The sequence below is a fragment of the Mus musculus genome, chromosome 8, assembly GCF_000001635.26.
Source record: "Mus musculus strain C57BL/6J chromosome 8, GRCm38.p6 C57BL/6J".
Lineage (NCBI taxonomy): Eukaryota > Metazoa > Chordata > Mammalia > Rodentia > Muridae > Mus > Mus musculus.
The window spans coordinates 48,414,644-48,438,027 of record NC_000074.6 but is presented as its reverse complement, the minus strand read 5'-3'; the positions used below and the strand labels follow the sequence as shown (position 1 = coordinate 48,438,027).

Here is a 23,384-nt window from a genome sequence, read left to right as displayed (position 1 = left end):
ACCTCGGCTGATCTTGGAAGAGAGAGCCCTTCCAAGCTCCCACAGTGTGAATCTCTTTTAACCAACCACATTTCCGGGTTCTTTACAAAGATTTTGTTTTCCTCCCTTAAGATGGAAACTAGATGACGCGGTGGCCATTTCACTGGGGGTGTAACTTCTCTATGTGACAGCTCCATTAGTCTCTTCCGAGTTGTAAATCTTCCTATTTCAGACTTTGAAATCAGAAAGTGTTTTCGTGATGCTAATCTTTGTGTGCAACAAGCGTGAATGAAGGCCTGACAGGCGTCCTAGCTCTTTGAGGAGCTTGTCTGATGTAGCTCAGGGCTGGGGGCAATATTTACTGCGAAATCTGATGAATCAGCTTGGATTGCTAATCACGTGTGGAACATGCTGAATGTAAAGAATGCGTCTGAAGTCACTTCCCATTTTCTATGTGTAAGAATGCATTGTGTGGAAAGGGGTGCTACAAAATTCTTTGTTTGAAAGTTAATTAGTATTCTCTTTTATAATACCTTCTCTCTTGCCGGAATAATCATTTAATTGCATTTGTCTGTCACTTCATTTCGGTGAATATTTTAAAGTCAAATTGTATATTTAAGGTGCGCTTCCTCTAATTGCTTTGACATTCAGAAACACATGGCTAAACATGTTAATATAAATTATCCTTTTAATCAGTACTAATTCTCTGTTTTTTACAATGTGCAGAAGGTTAACACATTTAAATTACCTGTGTTAGCTTAACGGAAAAAAGGAAAAACTACCATGAAAGAAACAGGTACCATTTTGAATCTAATACATGAAATTGTGTGACTATTTCCATCCCCTTACTAAAATAGACACAGGGTAGCATCTGGGGACTTAAAGAGTTAACAGTTGTCTGTAAACAAAGAAACCAGTAAGTTTAATAATGTTGCCTTGAATATTTGCTGGTAAATAGTGGGAGTGACCAAAGATGGAATCTTGTGGTGTAGTACTTCTTGATTCCGTAAGCATAACCCCTAATAGCATGTGCTAACATTCCAATTACTCTGATTTTCTAAAATAACCTGCCAGCCCCACTATGGTGGTAAGGACAAGAAGGCCAGCCAGGAACCTCCTCCTTTTAATTTTTATTTTTATTTACGTATGTATATATATATATATATATATATATATATATATATGTATATATATATATATGTATATATATATATATATATATATGTATATATGTATTTATGTGGTTTTTTTGAGGCAGGGTTTTTCTGTGTAGCGTTAGCTGTCCTGGCATTTTCTCTATAGATCAGGCTGGCCTTGAACTGATAGAGATCTGCTTGCCACTGCCTCCCGAGTGCTTAAAGTCATGCACCATCACTGCCAGGAGGAGTCTTATTTTATTAATCAGTAATTTTTTTTAGAGTTTTTGTTTGTTTGTTTGTAATTATATTTTATTTCTTAAGAAAAAGATATACTACCTTCAGAAAAATTTTAAGACAACATAGACGTTACCCACACAGTAAAAGTATTCTCTTTATAAAGTTAGAGAAGAGTCCCCAAATCACTGTTTGGTCAGTGTTCCCCTCTTGAAGCACATCCTTCGGCTTCCCTGTCCCAGAAGGGAGTCTGCGTCCTCCCTGGTGGTTTGTGAAGGCCACGCTGAGCTCATGGCTACTCAGCGCTGTTCTTCAACTTAAAATTCAGTTTCTGCGATCCTATCTACAACTCCCGTCTCCTTCGTTTTCTCAGCTATGTGCTCAAAAACAGTTCTAGAGAGCTAGGGACCTGTGTTCTGTGTGGTCATTGCCAGATGCCTTCATCTCCCTAAAGCAGAAATGAATTATAACACTTTGAGGTGGTGATGGGATTAACTGTGAAAAATCTATGTTGGGCTCATTATACGTTCAGCTTGTGTGTCATTTCCTCTATGGAACGTCCTCCCTCTGAGTTGGTCTATACAGCTACTTCAAGCCTAGGACTTTACTTATTCCCTTATTGTTGTTGCTAGGCAATTGATCTGCTTATGATGAGGAAACACCAAACATGAAGACAAAGTGAAGGAAAATATATATGTTCCTTCATTTATTAGTCAGGGTAATTGTCTTTTAAACACACTGTACTTTTGAGAATCAGGGGTTAAAGGAATAGTTATATGCTGGATATGGATGTGTTGGGATGCTTTAAAAAAATCGATCCTAGCTAATGGAGAGAATGTTTTTAAAGTGGACTATTGCCATTCCTTCAGTGAACCACATACAGCCGGAAGGATTCGAGTAAACACCGAGGGAGAGATGGCTAAAGAAGGAAGGAGAATGGCCCTGAGTTCCTTGGGGGATACAATCTGCAGAGCCTTTTCTGTGTGCATTGTTCTGTAATGTCTAGAACCAGATAAATAGCCTCTAATTTAAAATGTACAGTTATCCAAACAAGATGAATGGGCAGGGCAAAGCTGGATGAGAGTGTCAATCTTAATGTGAGTATTTTCATTCTCCTTTATACTAGACATATAGTTGGCAAAAGCCACATTTCTGCAAGATCCCCAAAAGACCATGGCTAACTGGGGAGAGATGTAGTCAGGTTTCTCTTGCATCAGCTATAGAGAAAAGGGCCAAGGGAGACATCCCAGAATAAGACCCTTGCCATCCCCCTTTATAATCGTTTTTGATCAGTTGTTTTATCTTCACTAGATATAAATTTGATAAATTGCAAACTGATACAGCACGACACATTTCAGACTAGAGTTAGCCACCAAAGTTTTAAAATGTGTATTTTATTAATGTGCTGTAGGATTGTGGGATTCCCCCCCCCCTTCTTTAACTGAAAAAGAAGACCTCAGCCAGTCATATTGTGTCCCCTAGTATTAGTGTTACAGTTAGAAGGAACTAAAACCAGACAAGTTAAGGCACAAGAGGGAAAAGCCCAACCTAAATAAATTGGTTTATGTTCAAAATAGAAGGAAAAAAGCCAATAGAATTGTCTCCCTTTTCCACATAACTACTAATTAATGATTGTATACTAATTACATGATTGCATACTAATAGTATGATTGTGATGCAGAAATTCTGCATCCCAGATACTTGAAAATGAGGTGTTTGAGTTTCATAATTACTGGAATTATTGATAATACCAGCTTCTTCCTAAATTACATTTTTAAATCAAAACATATACTTTGACAGCACAAACCCAATCATTATTCAGAATTAATATATATATATTGGATTCAGACATAACATACTTTCCATACTTGGCAAATAGTGGGTATGTTTAATGATAAAGGCTTTGTGAGCGTGTGATTGTATGAGTTTTCTAAATAGCTAGATTAAAGCTAATATCTATTCATGATTAGTTGCACAAATATCACGTGCAAATGGGGGCATGAGGGATTCGAGTCGAAGTTTTTATTGATACAATACCAGTTTCACTTTATTTTAAAACTCATGATTTTCGACAAAGGGTAGAGTTATTGTTAAACCCCGAGCCATCTTTCTGATGGGGGAAAAAAAAACTTGAAAAAGATTTGTGAAAACAGCCCGCAATAAAGCTCACACATGCTTCATAAAACCCTACTTGGTAGATATCACTTGCACCATTAAGAACTAAACGACAAAGGATGTAATTTCAGTTCTGGCATGCAATATTAATCGAAAGCCTTTAAAACATCTTGCTGATGGGAACTATGACAACCTGACATTGAAGAATTATGAGCCAAAGACATCTGTCTTAATCAGATTTTCGAAGCAAATGCCATAAAACACAGTGTGGCTTCATTCATCTTTACATTTGCAAATGTTTTGCATTGGAAGTGTAAATTTATGAATGCAAATAATTCCAACTGAAGTATTTAAAAGTGTGAGTTTGGAGACCAAGCAAGTTTTAGCCAGGGTACCCTGAATATAGGATAGTCTTTCCAGTAATCACACTGTTTCTGTCTTTAATGTGGTAGCTCACCTAAGTAAGGGACATTTTCTGAGGTATAAGCAGGCCTTTGTGCTTTATAAATTTAATACTGAAATAGTATATTAATAAAGAACTTGGTAGATAAAGGAATTATCTTTTTTCCTTTTGATTTTTAAAACAAGGGGTTTTCTGGGTAGCCCTGGCTGTCCTGGAACTCTCTCTATAGATCAGGCTGGCCTCAAACTCACAGAGATCATGAGTTTGCCGGTGCCTGCAAACACAGAAGTGGATGATCACAGTCAGCTATTGGATGGAACACAGGGCCCCCAATGGAGGAGCTAGAGAAAGAACCCAAGGAGCTAAAGGGGTCTGCAACCCTATAGGTGGAACAACAATATGAACTAACCAGTACTCCCAGAGCTCATGTCTCTAGCTGCATATGTAGCAGAAGGCCTAGTCGGCCATCATTGGGAAGAGACGCCCCTTGGTCTTGCAAACTTTTTATGCCTCAGTACAGGGGAACGCCAGGGCCAAGAAGTGGGAGTGGGCGGGTAGGGGAGTGGGGGGTGGTATGGGGGACTTTTGGGATAGCATTGGAAATGTAAATGAAGAAAATACCTAATTAAAAAAAAGGGTTTTTCTGGGTAGCCCTGGCTGTCCTGGAACTCTCTCTATAGATCAGGCTGGCCTCGAACTCACAGAGATCCATCTGCCTCTGCCCCCCAAGCACTGGAATTAAAGCTGTGCACCACCACCACCTGGCTGAGAAATTAATTATTTTATGAGCATAATAGCATAAGTCTAAAACTCTGTTAGTTAAAAAAGGAATAAAATACTTTGATTACCTTATGTAACTAAATGAAAAATGCCCCCCCCATTAAGACTTTAAATTAAAGTAACCCTTCACAATTTATAGGTATATATTGTTACAAGTGTTGAATTTTAATCTCCTGGGTAAGAGTTACCTCATTTTCACAGATGAGAAGCTAGTGAATCAGAAATAGCAAATCGATTAATCCGATTACTAAGTTAGGGTGATCCCAGATAGTTATGGACCAAATGTCTGCATAGTCCTAATTTAGTAAGTGGAAACTCTCACTGTTGTGGTGATGTTTACAGAGACATTAGACCATTGAGGAAGTAATGAAGGATAAAGGAGGCCACAAGGAACTGACCCGAACTTAAAGGGTTAACACCAACATCAGAAGAGACACTAGGGTGCTGCTCACCTGATTCCCAAGCTCTGTCTAGGAGAAGGGCAGCCATTCAAGCCAAAAAGTTGTCACCGGAAACCCACCCTTCCACATGGTCCATGGTGTTTAGTTACAGATGCGTGAGAGCTCACTTAGAAACTGATGTCTATAGTTCGTTGACTTCTAGGGGAAGTTTTTAAGTTAATTGATACTAAATACTGTGTGGGCCAATGGAAGAAAACAGATCAGAAAAGCCGTAAAACACTGTGTCAGGCACTGTGGTCCCCTGTGTTGGCGAGCTGGTCCTTCGAGGCATTGAGCATCCCAACAAAAGTTATAAGCTTCCAGCTCCACAAGCGTCACCTACTGCTTCTGTAAAATGTACAATGGAATCTTATTCATTGCCCATCCACAGACATCCTCTAAAACATTTTACAGTACCTTCAGTTGATACCACCACATCATATCTGTGATCTGATTTTTGTCATTGGTCCTTCCTGGCTCTTAGATCTGTGTTCTTACCTTGCTTGCCTGCCTTTTGTAGATGTTAGCCAGTAAAATGTTAGAAAAAGTGTATGTTAGGGGTGGATAGTATCTCATACACATGCAGAATATGTATCCCCAAGGGGTTAACATCAAAGAGGGGTATGCATGAAAACTTCCACTATGACTATTTATCTTAAATCAAAGACCATCATCCGATGGTGTCCGTGGAGTGGTCCACCACAGTGCATATGCCAGGAAAAGAAAAGATGTAATCGCTCTATGGAAGAGCATTTCGTTGATGTAAAACTTAATGTTAGTCATCGCATAGCATTCCTGCCTAAAGCTGTAATATAATTGGGAGGAATCCTTAAACAGAACATTCAACTCAGTTTCGGGCCATTAACAGACATTATGGCCCCAGCTGCTGAGAACAAACAATATCAAAATTCTAGGGTGAAAAAAATTCAGTGTCAAAGTTAGATATTTTAGAAAATAGTTTCAGTACAACTATTTGGGAGTTTGCTTTCTAATCACTAATCCATCCTCTGGTTGCAGAAACATCTAGGAAATAAAAATTTGGTAAAGTCTCCAATCAAGAAGCCACAATGGGCCAACAGTCCATTAAATACATTCTCTCACCCTCCTCCATGCCTGAGATTGAACCCAGGGGTACATGCTAAGACTTCTACTTCTAAGCTGCATGTCCTGTCCCAGATAAACTCTTTTAAGCCTGAAGAACATCCTGGCTTTTTCAGCAAATGTTTTTATTTGTGATCTTCCTGTTCAAACTTGAGTTAAGCTGGTATTCGTTACACTTTGGCGATGTGATGGCATATGGGATCCAATGGCTAACGGGAAGACAAGTACATTTTGATTCGCTGTTTCAGAAGGTCTTGGTCTGCTGCCTCTATTCCTCTGAGGCCTGTGGCAAGGCAGAAACTTCCATGGTGGAAGGATGTAGCTTACATTAAGGTCGTTCAGGAATGACAGAGACAAGGAGAGGGGATAGAGATACCGTGATAATACATGCCCTTCATAGACATTCCCCAGAGACACAGCTCCTCCAACTGTGCCTCACCTCTCCAGAGAATTGAACTCCTTAGTGGTTGTCCTCTTGATCAAACTTCCTCAGAGCAGTACCACTAAACTGAGCCTTTCTGAGAGATACATCACGCGCCTAAACCATAACAGAATGTTACTCTGATACAAAGTGATTTTTACTACAGGTAAAGATATTATGATATTAGATTACTGCCGGTGTTAATGGAGTTTGTTTTTAAAGTGAACATATCATTTTTAATACTTGTCACAGAAAATAATGTTTTTTACAACACACGATGGTGGATTTTCATAACATCCCCATTCAAAATAAAGTGATTTTTTTATTGCATGTCTGAAATGTTTTATATTGATGACTGAAGGTAGTTCGTATGGAACTTTTTGTTTTTTAAAGTTTCAACATAAGACGAACTACCATGTTTCAAGATTGTATTTTGCAATACTTATTAAAATAGGGAGATTTTTTTAAAACTGAAAATCTTTAGACTTCAGCCTAAGACTCTTTCTTGGTCCTCACTCTACCCCCAATTAAAAAAAATAAAATAAAACAAACAAAAAAAAAACAGGGAGAAAATCTGAAACCTAAAAGTTAATTTATTTATACAGAATTACATTGAAAGGGAGCAAATATTTACCCATTTCTCCTGCAACCTTTCCTAGTATCTTGCTGCTGTAGCACACATTTTCTTTGATATAGAGTGTGTTTGCTAAAAGGCATCACAAATTCTGCACTGTTGGGAATATTTGATTTGCTTTCATTTCTCCTAAGTCATATAGTGATACAGCTTTCAGTTGCCTTCCAGTCTGTCTTGACCCATATTGCAAATGTGGTTTATTTATATCATACTGTATACTCCACTTAAAGTCAATAAAAGTTAATTGCACTAAAATCAAATGCTCATTAGGCAATAAGGAGAGAGAACTGTGTTCATTGATTATATGCCAACAATTCTTTATTGTCAAAATTGAGACAGCTTTTTTCCCCCTGTTTTTTGCTTATTCTTAGGTAAAATATTATTCTGGTGAATACACCAGTATCATAAATACAAACACGGAGGCTTTTAAAGGTTACTTTTTATCCTGTTATATATTCACTTACAGTAAAAAAAAATGTTCTATGTGTATTTCTATTAGAAATAATTACACACGACTGTTAATTCTATAGAGGGTAATATGTCTGTGGCATCACTGGTGATAATTACATGGCCAGATGAACTATGTTAACCAGCAAATACTTACACTTACTTCTCAGGGCACTAACAGATGAACTGTATTTGAGCTGCAGCCAGAGAAGCCAGAATAAGATCCATCAAAGAGAAGTGCCATGATTTGAGTAAGAATGGTGCCCCCACAGGCTCATAGGTCTGAACGCTTAGTCACCAGGAGGGGCGCTGTTTAAAAAGATTATAAGGATTAGGAGGTGTGGTCTTATTGGAGGGCCTGTTTCACTGAGGGGTGGGCCTTAAGGTTGCAACCTCACCAGGCCCGGTTTCTCTCTATCAGGATGGAGAGCTCTCAGCTACGTCTGCAACAACAACATGTCAGCTTTGCGGACTTTGTTAAATATATAATATGTTCATGATTGTACATGGGATAGTTATATCCTATTGGATGTAATTGTGACCTGGTTATTGTTTTTCTTTGAGAATTAAGCATGACATAAGGAGATATGATTGTTTGTCATGTTGATAAGAGGTACCCTTGTGATGTCTCTTCTTGGTTGTCAACTTGACCACCTAAGGAATTAACAAGAACCCACATGAGGAGCACACTTGTGAGGGATTTCTCTTAATTAGATCCTTTGTAGTGGGAAATCCCACTTCTTATCTGTAACTTTGAGGTGGGAAGATCCACTGGACCACTCCGTCTGGTGGTTGTCTATATAAATAAGGGCATGGGAAGGCCTGCTCTTTTGCCTGCGAGTTCTCACCCTTGCTGGCAAGTCCACTCCTTCACTGGCATTGGAGCCCACTTCTTCAGGATTCCAGTGTATACTGACAACCAGCTGAGACACCCAGCGTTGCGGTCTCGCTGACCTTCAGTTCATAGACAGCCATTGTTGGGTTAACTGAACCACACAGTCTGTGTGACATCCCCTGGGAAATCCCCTTTCTATATAGAGAGATGTATTCCATGATTACTGTTACTCTAGAGAACCCTGGCCATTACACTGTTGGGTTCAAAAGTGGTTCTAGAGCAACAAAAGTATAAGGATGACTATTTTAAGCATCTGGAGTAAGCATTCCCATCTGCCAACACCCACAGTCCCCAAAGCCATCTTCCCGAAGCCTCCCCTGGGATCTTGGAGAGTCCTGAAAGCCCAAGCCAGGTCCACTGTGTCTCTCTTCCTGCTGCTTGCTGATCCAGATGTAGAACTGTCAGCTACTGCTCCAGCAACATACCTGCCTGAATACTGCCATGCTTCCCACTGGGGCGATAACCAACTAAACCTCTGAAACCTTATGGCAGCCCCAATTAAGTGTTTTCTTTTGTAGGAGTTGCTGTGACCATGGTGTCTCCTCACAGCAACAGAACACTAAGACAAAAAATGCTGATGCCAGTCATGAAACATTATGAGGCATTATAAATAAAATATAGCCTCCTCTGCCATTCTCCAATAACAAATAAGAAAAACAGAGATAGTCATGTGAAATTCGAAGGAGTCTGTATTCTGGAGGACATTGCAGATTTAAGTGTGGTATTTGTAACTTTAGAGAAGGCTGTGGAAATTCAAAACAAGGTCTGTCCTGTCCTCCTGGAATTCCTACTGGGTACACACTGCGTTTTCCTAGTCTTTCTGTCTTTGAATAATCTATCCCAAGAAGCATTCTTTATCATTCTGCTGCTGTATGCGTGATTTGCCTAGGTCTGTCTTCCAACCGATAGGTACTCTCTACAGTTGTTTATTGGACACTTGATAAACCATCCACTGAGGATTTAGTTCCGATGGCTGCATTTCTCCCAACCAAACTCGCTCATTGCCTTTCTCATAATGTCTACTTCCTGTATTCCAAATCTTAAGTCCTTGAACGATTCAGACAACCAGCGGAATTCTTCATCGTCTACCCTTTGAAAATAGACCACAGCAAGTGTCAAGTACCTAGGGTCTTTGGCACAATTGAGGCATTACCCTGGTCTCTACCATGTACATTAAGAATGTTCCAGAGACTCTCTCGCCTCAGGAAGGTGTAGGGGCAGCTCAGGTGTTCTCAGTCCTACCTCTGCCCCTCTGCTCTGCCTCATCCCTCATCCCTTCTTCCGGGTTCTGTGATACTAAGCTAAAGCAAAGGGCAGGCTCCACTGTAGGGCTGGGGTGATCAGCTGGTCTTTCCTAGAACACAGCCGGGCAAACAGTATGAGCTCAAAAGATGTGCGAAAGACATGAATCCATAAAAGTACTCAGTACATCTCACGTCACCCTGGGTGTTGACACATCACCTTAAACAGGAAGTACAGTGAACGTCCCCTACAAAACGTAAACAGATGAGAATCATGCTTCCTTTAAAAACAAGTGCTGGGCTGTGCGTGGTGGCGCACGCCTTTAATCCCAGCACTTGGGAGGCAGAGGCAGGCGGATTTCTGAGTTCGAGGCCAACCTGGTCTACAAAGTGAGTTCCAGGACAGCCAGGGCTATACAGAGAAACCCTGTCTCGAAAAAAAAAAAAAAAAATCCTCCAATGGATGAATAACTCTAGAGAAACTAAGCAAATTCCCCTGACCCCAGAAATGTAGAAAAGCTGCTCATCTCTGCATACTCAGGGAACAAATTCCTTGTCGTGGTGAGTCTTTGGACAGCGTATCGTGTGTCATTAAGAGGTCTGCATAGTCAAATCTCTCCATATAAGATGTTGTTCAATCAGTCGTATGGGTGATGGAGACAAAACCCATATTGTGTATTTACAGGAAAATCTTGGAGTCTTAAAGTACTTATGATTTTCATTTAAGTGTGTAACTGTCTGATGGTAACTTACGGTGTGAAAACCTTCAAACAGTGCTGTATTTTAGTGAGGGGTTTACAGAGACATTTCTTTCCTTTTTTTTTTTTTTTTTTAAAGCATGACCCCAGTCAATTCTGAGACTGAAGGCAAATTTAATTTTCCCAATCTGCCTTTTTTTTATTAGATGGTTTCTTTATTTACATTTCAGATGTTATCCCCTTTCCTAGTTTCCCCTCTGAAAATCCCCTATCCTCTCCCCTCTCCCCCTGCTCCCCAACCCACCCACTCCCGCTTCCTGGCCCAGGCATTCCCCTATCCTGGGGCATAGAACCTTCACAGGACCAAGGGTCTTTCCTTCCATTGATGACTGACTAGGACATCCTCTGCTACATATGCCACAAGTCCCTCCATGTGTTTTCTTTGATTGGTGGTTTCGTCCCAGGGAGCTCTGGGAGTACTGGTTAGTTCATATTGTTGTTCCTCCTAGGGGGCTGCAAACCCCTTCAGTTCCTTGGGCACTTTCTTTATCTCCTTCATTGGGGACCCTGTGCTCAGTCTAATGGATGACTGTGAGCATCCACTTTTACAGAGACATTTCAACAGACCATTCACAATCACAATCAGACACTTGGCCTCTCTGAGATTAAATGCTAAGTAGAAGGACCAGGTTTGTGTGAAGCTGTTTCTCTGAGCGAGGTAGTATCTGTCTTTTGCAGATTTGCACTGTGCCATTTTGGACAATTATCTTATTAATGCCGTATTTTAGGGCAGGATGCAAGGAGAAAAAAAAAAAGAAGAAGAAGATAACTCCTGACTGTTGATTCTTGCTTTGATGTGGCCTCTGCTGAGGCTGTGGCATGACTTTAAACATGTATTCCCTGACTCACAGTCCTGCCCCATTTACACAGAAGATTGTTGCTAACTGTTGTTTGGGTTTTTTTCCCCCCTTAGTGAAGAGGTAGGTCGTTTTCTGTAATTTATGTGATATTTTTGGGACAAAGGAAGCATTTGTTTTATTTAATATTTTCTATTTCTACTGTCATGGAAGTCAGTTACTTCCTCTAAACGTTGCTGAGCAGAAGTTCAGACCTCTGCCCACTGGGCCTCGGAAGACAGAGCAGAACCAAGTCATCACTCTTGATTCTGTATGCTAGGAAGTCCCAGGGGAAGCCGTGCTCCTCGGAGCTAAACTGCAGAAAAGCACAGGGCTCTTCTGTATGGTGGCCTGTCTTACGAGGGAGGTGAATCCCAAGTGGAAAGGTTTGTTTATCTTGGACAGTTGGGGAAGGTGATCAGACAGGAGTAGGAATCCAGAATGGGTCTGGTTTTTTCCACCCCGCCTCTTCCCACAAGCAGCCGTCATGATCAGAGCAGCATCGGCGTGGCCACACGTAGAGAGCTGACCATAGGTACATGCGGTGACTCAGCTTGCTGGCTGAGTGGGTTGAACATAGCCCGTACCCACTCAGACACTTTTGGAAATTAAGAAAAGTTTCTCGGGCTGGGAGTATAGCTCAATTGGTTGGTGTATTTCCTGCAGGTATAGGAAGCCCTGGGTCCTGGGTTTGATTTGCCACATCGACATAAAGCAACATAAAAACTGGTGTGGTGCCATGGGCTTGTGAGTCCCTGGAAGTCAAAGCCAGAGCGGTAGTTCGAGGTCATCTGTTGTATAGTTTGAGGCTAGCCTGGGCTACCTGAGAACTCATCCTAAACAAAAAGCAATAGGAGAGAATGTTTCTATTCTTTCATGCTCACACTCTGAAAACCCAACCTGCCTCTGCCTCCTCTCCGGACCTCTCTCTCCACTTCCTGCCGTGCCTCCCCTCTGCCTGCCTGCCTGCCTTCGGCCATTTGCCTGCACACTTCCCTCCAACTGCACCGTTGCTGTATTCTAAAGCCACACAGTATTCAAACTCTCTTCAAACAAGGGGATCTTCCCTTGGGACCCCTGCAAGCCAAGGCTGCCACAGACATCCTGGGAAAGAGGAGAAGAGGGTGGCGAAGGAGGGAGCGGGGACGAAGCAGTGGTGACTGTTTCCCAGCTGTGCACACCTGCTCAGGGCCGGCTTCAGCCCCACCTTACCCCCTTCTCCTCTCTGAGAAACTCACACTCCCCTTTCACTTTCGAGTGGGCACAGTCACTCCCACAAAGGGATTCCACCTCCCTTCAGGTGTTATTTTTCTCTCCGGCTTTCACACCCAGAAGTCCATTTCCGCTCTGCCCCCAGAGCGCCACAGCCTCCTCCTGTAAACCACAGAGGAGTTGCGAGAGAATTGCACACAGCACTGTGGCATGCCACGAGCGCTTAGATCACACACACACACACACACCACTGCACACTTCAGCTGGGTGGGAAGGTGTGCTCCAATAGCCCCAGTTTCTCTGGAGGCAGAGGGAAGGGGATTGTGTGAGCCCAATCTGGGGAGCATAGCAAGACTCAGTCCAAAACGTTAATCTGCATCAGCAAATAAAGCCCGGGTATTTCCAGGCACTTGATGTCCTTTTTCATTTCCTTGGTATGATTTCAAATGGGAGAAGTCATTTGGTGTAACTTCAAGAATCAAGATCAAAGTCCTTCTTGGTAGAAAGGGCAAGAGTTTGATTTCCCTGTGTTTCCCATGACATCTGAGGAGTTTTGTTCTGTTGTGTTGTGTTGTGTTACTTTACCTGTTGAAGCAAAGCTTCCCATCACATACACTGTGCTGAGTGATGCTCCCTGTTCCGATTATAGCATTCAAGGCCAACAGGGCTCTTCTCTTACTTGGTTTTCTCTCAGCATGTTCCGTCTCCCCCTAAAGTGTTTCTTCCTCAGTCTCCGTAATAGTTACCTCTGTAACACTGTCTGTTACATCAGGTCCCGACTTTCAGGTCCTGAGATGGTGCTCAGAGCAGTTACCATTGAAGAACATATTCCATGAACAAAATAAACACCCAGTTTATTGTCTTTTGTCAAATAGATTTAACACAGAGGCAGATGGCCTTAAGGGACACCATTAGGGGACATTCCCTGGTCACCAGGGGTGGAGCAAAGTGACAGAGTCTCTCCTGTCTAGCTTCCATGTTTAGTAAAATCTGAGTTTTGAAAGCACCTGCCATCAATTTCAGTCGACTTAGTAAATGAGACCAAGCAATTGCTGGGTTCTCGGGGAAGCTGTCAGAGCAATCTGACCATGAGAAAGGAGGGACAGAAGAAAGGATCAAGACATGGCACTGGTGGAGTGTTTTACCCAATGCCTGAAGCCAGATAGTCTATCTTTTAAAGCAGAGAATAGTTTTAAATAGGTTATTTTCTAAAAGACAGTTACATACACATGTGCATGCATGTGCGCGCACACACACACACACACTTTTATTTATTTGGAAGCATTCATATTAATAAGCCTTAAAAATATAAGTAAACATGTATTTGATAAACCAGACCATTTAATGATAGAATATTTTATATATTGTTTCATCTTTGTAGCTTAGAACAGTATATAAAATATAAGCTTTCCATTTTCCAGATCTTTTACCAGAGTAGATTTTAAATGTCAAATCAATCGATCCAGTTACAAATCATGTAACTAAAAACCAGTATTTAGAACGAGTGAATTCGTTCTCTGCCTCTGTGAGATGATCAAAATATATTGTATGAGAAATTTCTTAAATGAAAGCTATTGATTGTCTCAATTTTATTTGATAATTTTTATTGGTTCTCATTTAATTTAATAATAGATTTTTTATTTTTTATTTATAAAAGCAGGGTGTTTACACTCCTTTTTTGTTGCTGTGATTCAGGACATGGACAACAGCTCAGGCTTTGAAGTTTGAGCCGGTGGGGCCATCTCAGAGCCCAGCACATCAGTGCTCCCCTCCGTACATGTCATAAAGTCAGTAACATTTTTAAACAGTCTTTAAAAGTACAATACCTTGGGACAGTATTATGCAGTCCTAAGAAACTTATATTGTAGTGTGTGTCTTTAAGGACCTTGGCATTAGTTGGGAAACTAGACATCTTTATAAATCGCTTTTCATTTTAAAACACTGTGAGTAAACTCTGCTTTATATAAGTTTGGTGCTTTCTAATGTAAGCCCTCACAATGTATATCCAATTAATATTCTTATTGATTTTTTTTATACAATACATTTGGATCCTGTTTTCCCCCTCCCACAACTCCTCCCACTGTATATTACTCACCTGTCTTGCATTCTCTCTTTCTCCAAAACAAAAACCAAACAAACAAACAAAAATCCAAAAGAAAAACAAAACAAAACCCAAAAATCGAAAGTACAAAAACAACCAAAGCAAAATCAAACAAACAAATCACATGGAGTCTGTTTTGTGGCAAGGGGCCTGCCGGCGTGAGGTTTCTACACCAGTGACACTCTGAAGAAAACCGAGTTTTCTCTTTCCTAGCAGCTACCAAGTGCAAATAGCTTCTTAGGGGTGGGACATCACGCCCACTTCCTCCTGTCAGCCCCAGTGACCTCCTCTCTATTGAACCTGTGCAAGCCATATGTGTGCTGCCTCTGTCCCTGTGAGTTCATGTGTCCCTTAGTCCCATTGTGTCTGAAAGACACCATGTCATCCGTCCACCCCCTCTGGATCTTGCAGTCTTCTGGTGGAGACAATCCAGTTAGAACTGAATGTCCCAAGGTCTCTCACTGCACGTTGTCCAGTTAGGGGGTGTCTGGATTTGTTCCCATCTGCTGCAAGAAGAAGTGTGTCTGAGTGGGGTTGAGCAAGGTACCGATCTGTGGGGTTAGCATGAGCTCAGAGTTGCATTAAAGAAGTTACAGGGCCTGAAGAACTAACCATGGTACAAAGGAGAGAGTAAGTGGAACTAGGAACAAAGATCAGCTAACGTTCTAAGGAGAGTCAGAGATGAGATAAGTGATTTCCACCTAGGAAAGTCAGGAGTATTAAGGTTAAGCAAGTGGTATTTATATGTAGAAAAAGGAAGGACAATTTTTTATTAAAACAACAGCAACAAAAAACCTAACTCTGAGCAAAGAGGCATGGAGGGATGCCTGGGGGAAAGTTTGCTAAATATATGATGCGCTTCACCTACTTTGGGGGTTTGGTTTGGTTTGGTTTAGGTTGGTTTAGGTTGGCCTGATTGGTTGGGTGGTTTTGGTCTTTCTTTTTCATTATTTATTTATTTATTTTATCAATTTATTTTTTGCATGCACGTATGTCTGTGTACCACTTACATGCTTGGTGTTCACAGAGGCCAAGAGAGAGGATTAAATCCTGTGGAACTGGAGTTAGGAATGGTTGTGAGCCATTGTAAAGATGCTGGGAATCAAATTTGGGTCATTCTTGAAGAGCAGACAGGGCTCTGAACCGCTCAGCTATCTCTCCAGCCCCTGGGCAGCCTGCCTGCCTTCCTTCCTTCCTTCCTTCCTTCCTTCCTTCCTTCCTTCCTTCCTTCCTTCCTTCCTACCTTCCTCCCTCCCTCCCTCCCTCCCTCCCTCCCTCCCTCCCTCCCTCCCTTCCTTTCTTTCTCTCTTTCTTTCCTTCTTAAAGAAGTATTTATACTTTTGAGTATTTGTGGGTGGGGGTGCGTGTGAGTTAGGGGACCCATGAAGCTAGAGGGCTCAGATCGCTTGGCAGCTGTGAGCCATCAGGCACGGATGCCGGTAGCCAAACACGGGTCCTCCAAAAGTAAAGTACGCGCTCTTAACTGCTGAGCCATCTCACCAGCTCTGCTTTGGGCTTCCTGTGATCAAACACCACATTCATTCTGAGGTTGTTTTTATGCCTGAGGGGCACTAGGAAGCCATTGGAGCTGTTCAGAACCACAGTGGGACCCTCGGCGCTGGGTCTCTGGGTTTATCCCAAATCCTAGCATCCAAAACCTTTTCGCAAGTCTAAGCACAGCTTGCCCTTAGCTCAAACCCAAAGGCTGAGTTGCAGGCTGCACTGTTCTTAGGAAGATCTGCCCACCTGAGTTAGACTCTCACACATTTTAATAATCCCCAAGTCTAGACACTGCTCTCTGTTATTCTATGTCCATCTTGAACCTCGGACCTAAATGTTTCCCCTGAACATTCTGTGATTCTTTATGTCCAGACTCTAAACAGAAATCTCTCTGTTCTCAGAATGAGTCAGACTTAATGTTTGTCTCGGGCAAATATATTGTTTTTGAAAAATATTCCAGGTCGTAAAACTGATCGTATTTATTCTTTGTGTTGGAAGCTGGAATATTGACAGCCAGATTTTTATGCCACTTTAAAAATGTAGAGAGCTTTGTAGCCATAGATCTATCTTTATCTTTCCTGCTTTTGTTCTTTTATTCTGTCATGTTTCCTAGCTGTGTTTAGCTTTATCTCATTCTGATAAGATTTATAGGCTTGCTCCGTAGCGCTGAGATTGGTGGAGATAAACACGCACTCCAGCTGTGTCCCAATGCCCAAATCTTGAGAACTGCTGTGAATTCTGAGTCTGTGGTTATTGCTTCTGTCCATGACATAGAATTTAAACTTGGCTATCCCACTCAGACTCTTCCACTGAAGTTTGTAGAGATCAGGGCCTTCAGCATCTGGACCTGCTTGCCTAGTAGATCTCTTGACCGTGTAGCCAGATACAAAGCGGTTCCAACACAGCCGTTGTATTACTAAAGTAGCTGCAGAGGCCACAGGAAGTACTGGCGCTTTGCATGATGCCTGGTTAAAGTCTTTAGTAAATGTTTATAAATGGAACAACGGGACCCTGGAAAATTCCCAGCAGCACCTTTCTGAAACCTTAAATGGGAGTTTCCCAAAGTCGTTGTGTTAGTTAGGGTTTTACTGCTGTGAACAGATGCCATGACCAAGGCAACTCTAATAAGGACAATATTTAACTGGGGCTGGCTTACATGTTTAGAGGTTCAGTCCATTATCATCAAGGTGAGAGCATGGCAGCATCCAGGCAGGCGTGGTGCAGGAGGAACTGAGGGTTCTACATCTTCATCTGAAGGCTGCTAGTGGAAGACTGACTTCCAGGAAGCTAGGGTGAGGGTCTTAAAGCTCACACCCACAGTGACACACCTACTCCATCAGGGCCACACCTACTCCAACAGGGCCACACCTTCTAACCATGCCACTCCCTGGGCTGAGCATATAGGGATCATCTCATTGGTTATGTTTTGATTTGTTTTAAACAGAATCCTGAAATGCATGTCAGGGATCCTAACGTTTACTTAGCATTTGATAACAATCTTCACGTCTGTACTTTTATTTTAAATTTATTCATTTAATGCTCCATATTCCATTCCCTGACCCACTCCACCCCTTTTACCCTCCAACTGCTCCACATCCACACACACACACACCCCACCTGACCTCTAAACTCCCTGGGGCCTCCAGTCTCTTGAGGGTTAGGTGCATCATCTCTGAATGAACATAGATCTGGAAGTCCTCTTTTGTATGTGTATTGGGGGCCTCATATCAGCTGGTGTATGCTGTCTGTTTGGTGGTCCAGTGTTTTAGAGATCTCAGGGGTCCAGATTAATTGAAACTGCTGGTCCTCCTCCAGGACTGCCCTTCTCAGCTTCTTTCAGTCTTCCCTAATTCAACAACAGGGGACAGCTGCTTCTCATTGGTTGGGGGCAAATATCTGCATCTGACTCTTTCACCTGCTTGTTGGGTCTGGGGTGCAGTCATACTAGGTCTCTTTTGGTGAGCACTCCATAGCCTCAGTAATAGTGTCAGGTCTTGGGACCTCCCCTTGAGCTGGATCTTCACTAACCCCACATCCACGATAGAGGGGCTAATATCCAAAATCTATAAAGAACTCAAGAAGTTAATCACCAAAAAAACCCAAACAACCCAATCCAAAAATGAGGTATAGAACTAAACCTAGAATTCACAACGGAAGAATCTCGAATGGCTGAGAAGCTCCTAAAGAAATGTTCAAAGTCCTTAGTGATCAGAGAAATGCAAATCAAAACGACCCTGAGATTCCACCTGACACCAATCAGCATGGCTAAGATCAAAACCTCAGATGACAACACATGTTGGAGAGGATGTGGAGAAAGAGGAACATCTGTACATTTTATTTCACCATTTGTACAGTGAGTTCACTTGGCACTGACCCTGCACATCCCTATAACACAGAGCGTAGTTATGTGTTTGAGGAACAAATGGCCAAATGTAGGAGTAGCAGACGATTTGAGTAGGTTTTATTGAATCCTTAGAGTTGTCCTGAGACCATGCATTACAGGGCTCTAACGTGACTCCTCAGAAAGGTTTCGCTCCGGTATCCTGATTCTCAGATGCCAGTTTCCCTCCGACACTAAAGTAGCTTCTGTCATGAAACTTGTGTGGAGGGCAATACAATTCTCGGATGGTACCACGCTAAAAGACACGGACTCGGCTGATCCCTCCAGCCACCTAGGCAAAGTCTTGTCACCTTTGCCTTTGAAGTCATTCTGCCTCTCTCTGCTTCCACCCCGAGCCCTCACGGCTGCCGCTCGCCATGCCACACTTGGAGCCAGCTTTCTAAAAGTGCCTCACAGCTTTCTGTGGAGAATCTCACGTGTGCGGGTACTGAGGAAGACAGCCCTAATTAATTACACGAGGCCTGAATAGTGACTCTTGCATGGGGTTTAAACTGTTACAAGCTTTGTGTGGAGAGAGCGAGCTTCCACTCGGTACTGTTTTAGCCCTGCTAGTCCTTCGGAAGTTCATCACAGTTGAAGCAAGGCTTAGACCTTCATTTGTCCTTTTCACAAGGTTGAGTCAGGGAGGATTTTTTTCCCCAGGTTTCTAGTGTGGGGAGCTGCAGAGCTAGAGCTTGTACCAGGGGTTCTGCTCGGTTTTCATATATTCAGGTATTAGCTATGATTTTCATTTCAAGAGTAAGAGGTTGTTGGTCATTAAGTTACATGATAGAGACTATTAGGCACTGTTAGAAAAACATAATAACCCTTGATGTTATATGATGTGGGAGGAGCAATTTTTATTGCTTATCTGCTAAAGAGGCGTGATAAGATAATCACCTTATTATATACATCATGTATTCATCTCATGCAACCAGAGTTACAGTATGTACTGTATTATTTACCTTAATAACCGCTACTGGACTTCACAGTCTACGAAAGATAGTCATTCCATTCCCTATTCTCCTTTAATATAGGTATTTATATCAATAGCGTGATCCAATAAGACACTTTAAAATTATGTTGCATTTTGAACTACATTTAATAAAAAAAAATAGGCATCTTGTGGGTGTTTGACATTAAATGAAGTGATCACCTTTCTATTACAAAACTATATTTGTCAGTTCAGTATTACACATGTCCAAAGCTAAGTCGTACAAAGATCTTAGATGTTACAATGACTTGTGATATTTAGCAGATTGTTTACTGGTGAACTTTCCCACAGTTACAATGCAATATTGTGCTCATATTTTGAAATCGTTGAGCCCCTTATGATTCTGGTTTGGAACAAACTATTTGTGCCACAGATCTAATGGCAGGAGTCGCTCTGGTCACCTAGGACTTCACTCCAAAAGCTGTGGTTCTACAGCACACTGAAATTGGAAAATCTGTTCTGTGTGTGTTCTAATGGATGTCACGGTCATTAAGTCTCTGACGCTGTAATCGGATGTGATTCAGTCTGTTAAGTATCCACGCAACAACATCTGCTTCACGGAGTGACCTTCTGCTACGGAATGTTTAGCGTCTATTAGTGGATCATAGCACGGAGCCGCCTTGTTTGAGATGCACTAAACTAGAGCAGTCTACTGCTGTTTAGCAACTAGCTTGTAATAATTTATTGCTGTTAAATAAAGCTTAAAAAAACTCCATTAAATAATTACAGGGATTATATGCATTTCGAAAACCTTTGTGTTTTACCAAAATCACCCATTTAATTTCAGGCTCGGTTTGTTTAAAAAAAAAAAAAAAAAAAAAAAAGCTGAAATCTAAAGGCACATTAGGGGAGCTGTCAGGTGATGTTTTCTGTAGGTGTTAATAAAGCCAGATGAAAAAAAAACTGAAACAAATTAAAACCAAAAGCAATTTTGCCATCTGTTGTATATTAATTAGAACTTTGCGTATCAAGGGTAAACTTGGTCTTTGAGAATGTCACTGAGCAGTCCCTTAATAGAATAATATGCAAATGTGTTAGGTTGTGGGTTTCTGTGCAGTTTTTTAAATTCTAATTTATCCGATGCAGCTCTGCAAGAAAAGTGGCAGTGCGGATGCACCTACATACACACAGAAATGTATAATGAATTTCCCTTTGTCTCTCTCCTTCCGCAGAGCAACCTTCAAACAACCCAGGGCAACCCACCCTGCAGCCTTTGCCGCCATCCCACAAGCAGCACCCGGCGCAGCATCACCCGTCCATCACTTCCCTCAATAGAAACTCCCTGACCAATAGAAGGAACCAGAGTCCGGCCCCGCCGGCTGCTTTGCCCGCCGAGCTGCAAACCACACCCGAGTCCGTCCAGCTGCAGGACAGCTGGGTCCTTGGCAGTAATGTACCACTGGAAAGCAGGTAACACCTCCCGCTCGAAGCCCTCACATCATTGGATCAGTAAGGCCGCTCGGTGCACAGGCTGCTACGATTTACAACGGGGCACATTTTGACGCCTTCAAAGTTCAAAAATAAACTAGCCCAACGCTTTTCTCACTAACAGAAATGTATCGTAATTATACGCCCCCCCCCCCTTACCCCGGTGTTTTGCCGTTTTTAAAGATCAGTTCCAGATTGCTGGAAATTTCTTAGATGCTGAATCAGTGAGCTTTTTCATCTTTTCACACATTTCATTCCTTATAAGAGGTGAGACTGTCGCCTCCGTGATACAATTCTCAACTGCTGTTTTCTCCCACCCCCTCACTGATTGGGCAGGTGGGGAGTGGAAGGGGTTATAAACAGCGGTTGTGGGTCCCATGAGCCTTGACTCGGTGATCGTGTGGACAGCTGACTGGTTCTAGACTTCCTCCGCCTAGACGTTGCCCGTGGTTCCTAAACAAATAGTGCCCCTTCCCCAAGTACAACACTTAAGAATGACCTCGAGTTAAAACAAAAATGTCTTTGCTTTCTTGCAATGGGGAGGGGGGGAGCAAGCTCACTCTTTAAACTTCGTTCCTGCAATGTTTTCAAAGATACTCAAAATAAAGGTCTGTGGGACCCTTAAAGAAATGCCCTTTTCCAATGAGCTTCTGGGTCATATACTCCTTAGTTCTATTGGGAAATGAAGTTCTTCCCTTATAGGAAGCGGGATCCATACCCCTAAAAATTCTGTTCTCTGTTTGTGATCAGACAAGTGGTTATCTGGAACTCAACACCCCACCCCACCCCCCAAAACAAACCATTTTGATGCATTTCTTGTCTTCTGGATCCATCTCTAACATATTGGTAGTATATTCTGAAAAGGGTTCTGAAATTAGAACTTCCTGCATGGGCCAGGTCACTGTGGCTGTCTGCTCATCTGAAAATATAACTTGATGAAAATTATCCTAAGCGAATCTACTTGGTGATTAAATATCTCCTGGCTGATACAACTCGTGTTTTTTGTTTGTTTGTTTGCTTGCTTGCTTCTGTTTTTTGTTTGTTTTGTTTTGTTTTGTTTTTTTCTGTGGACAGCACTGGGACAGTCATTAGCTCCTTGGTGTTGGGTGTTGTATGAACAAAGTGTTAGGCTTTTCCTTGTCCGTCTTTTCCGGGCAGCCTGGCAGCAAGCATCCTCTACCATGGCTGCCGTTTATTTCTGTGATTCACTAGCTTTTTATTAGGCTCAGAGGAAATGCATTATCACCATCTAAAAGCTCAGAAATGGTGAACTCTGGACCCAGAGAATGCCCTTTCCCCCTACACCCCCAATGTCAAACAGAGCCCATGGCTAATGCCAGCATTTAAATGAACTTCTAGGTTGAGAAAGCCATCACATGATGAATACACTGTTATTTCCTGCCATCGGTTGTGTGAGCTATACCAATTCTGTCCCGAGGAGGAGCTAGCGGAAGGTTCTCACTGTTAGTTATAAAGGATAAAAATCATTCCGTCTTCTCTTTCACCGTCGACCTTAACAAAGTTACAAGGAACTCTTGGTTTTTAACTGCACCGCCAGCTAAGAGTAGTTGAGTTTTATTGTTTATATTGTATTTCTCTTCTGGGAGAAATTAAGAAAAGAAATAGAAAGAAAAGTAAGGAAACAGAAGGGTTCGTTCCCTTCACCCCAGACAAAGAATCCCATGCATAGATCTGCTTTCCTCTCAAGGTTTTTAGCATGGACCTAAATTTACCTGGCTTAATTAATTAGTACCCACTGAGCAACTAATCGGCACTGATTCACTGTTGTCATCTTGTAAACTTTATTAGGAAAAAAAAAAGTAAATTTCCAGTTGAGTCGTCAAATTGAATATGGATAATTGCGTTGTAGCTGACAATAATTGTCTTGACGAAGATTTATGAAATACGCTGAGTTAAGGCATCAGAAACATGTTAAACTTTAGTGATGTTGTCTCACACAGAGGATTTACAAACTGCCAATGGGGGAGTCAGTAATCCTTGAAGCCACGTGTTATGGTGACGAGTCTTAAAATAAGTTTGAGCCAGATAAGACGTGCCCTTGATTTTCCTCGTCATGTAAGAATTGTAAGTGAAAGGAATTTCAGAAGCCAAATAGCTGCTTAGAAGACAATCCATCCTCTCCGTGTATAAAATCGTCCCCAAGGGAAGCAGCTACTGAGGTTTTTTTGGTCCCACTTTGGTACCATTAATGAGTTATCAATGGGATGACAGTTTCATGAATGGATATGGGGGGGGGGAGGAGAAACGGCTAATATTATCTCACTAATAAGTGGAAAGAGTGATGCATTTAACAGTTGTGTGCCGTGTTAACAAGCCCTAACCTGG

At 41.9% G+C, this 23,384-nt stretch overlaps 1 protein-coding gene across 26 annotated transcripts in view; it reads left to right on the top strand.

The window, feature by feature from the left end:
- Positions 1 to 23,384, top strand: part of Tenm3 (teneurin transmembrane protein 3) — a 1,297,160-nt gene that overhangs the window by 1,084,797 nt on the left and 188,979 nt on the right. For all 26 annotated transcript variants that reach the window (NM_001145937.1, NM_011857.3, XM_006509405.3 and 23 more), the window contains one exon: positions 20,783 to 21,020. In NM_001145937.1, coding sequence (NP_001139409.1) covers positions 20,783 to 21,020 — 238 coding nt within the window. The remainder of the gene's footprint in view (positions 1 to 20,782; positions 21,021 to 23,384) is intronic.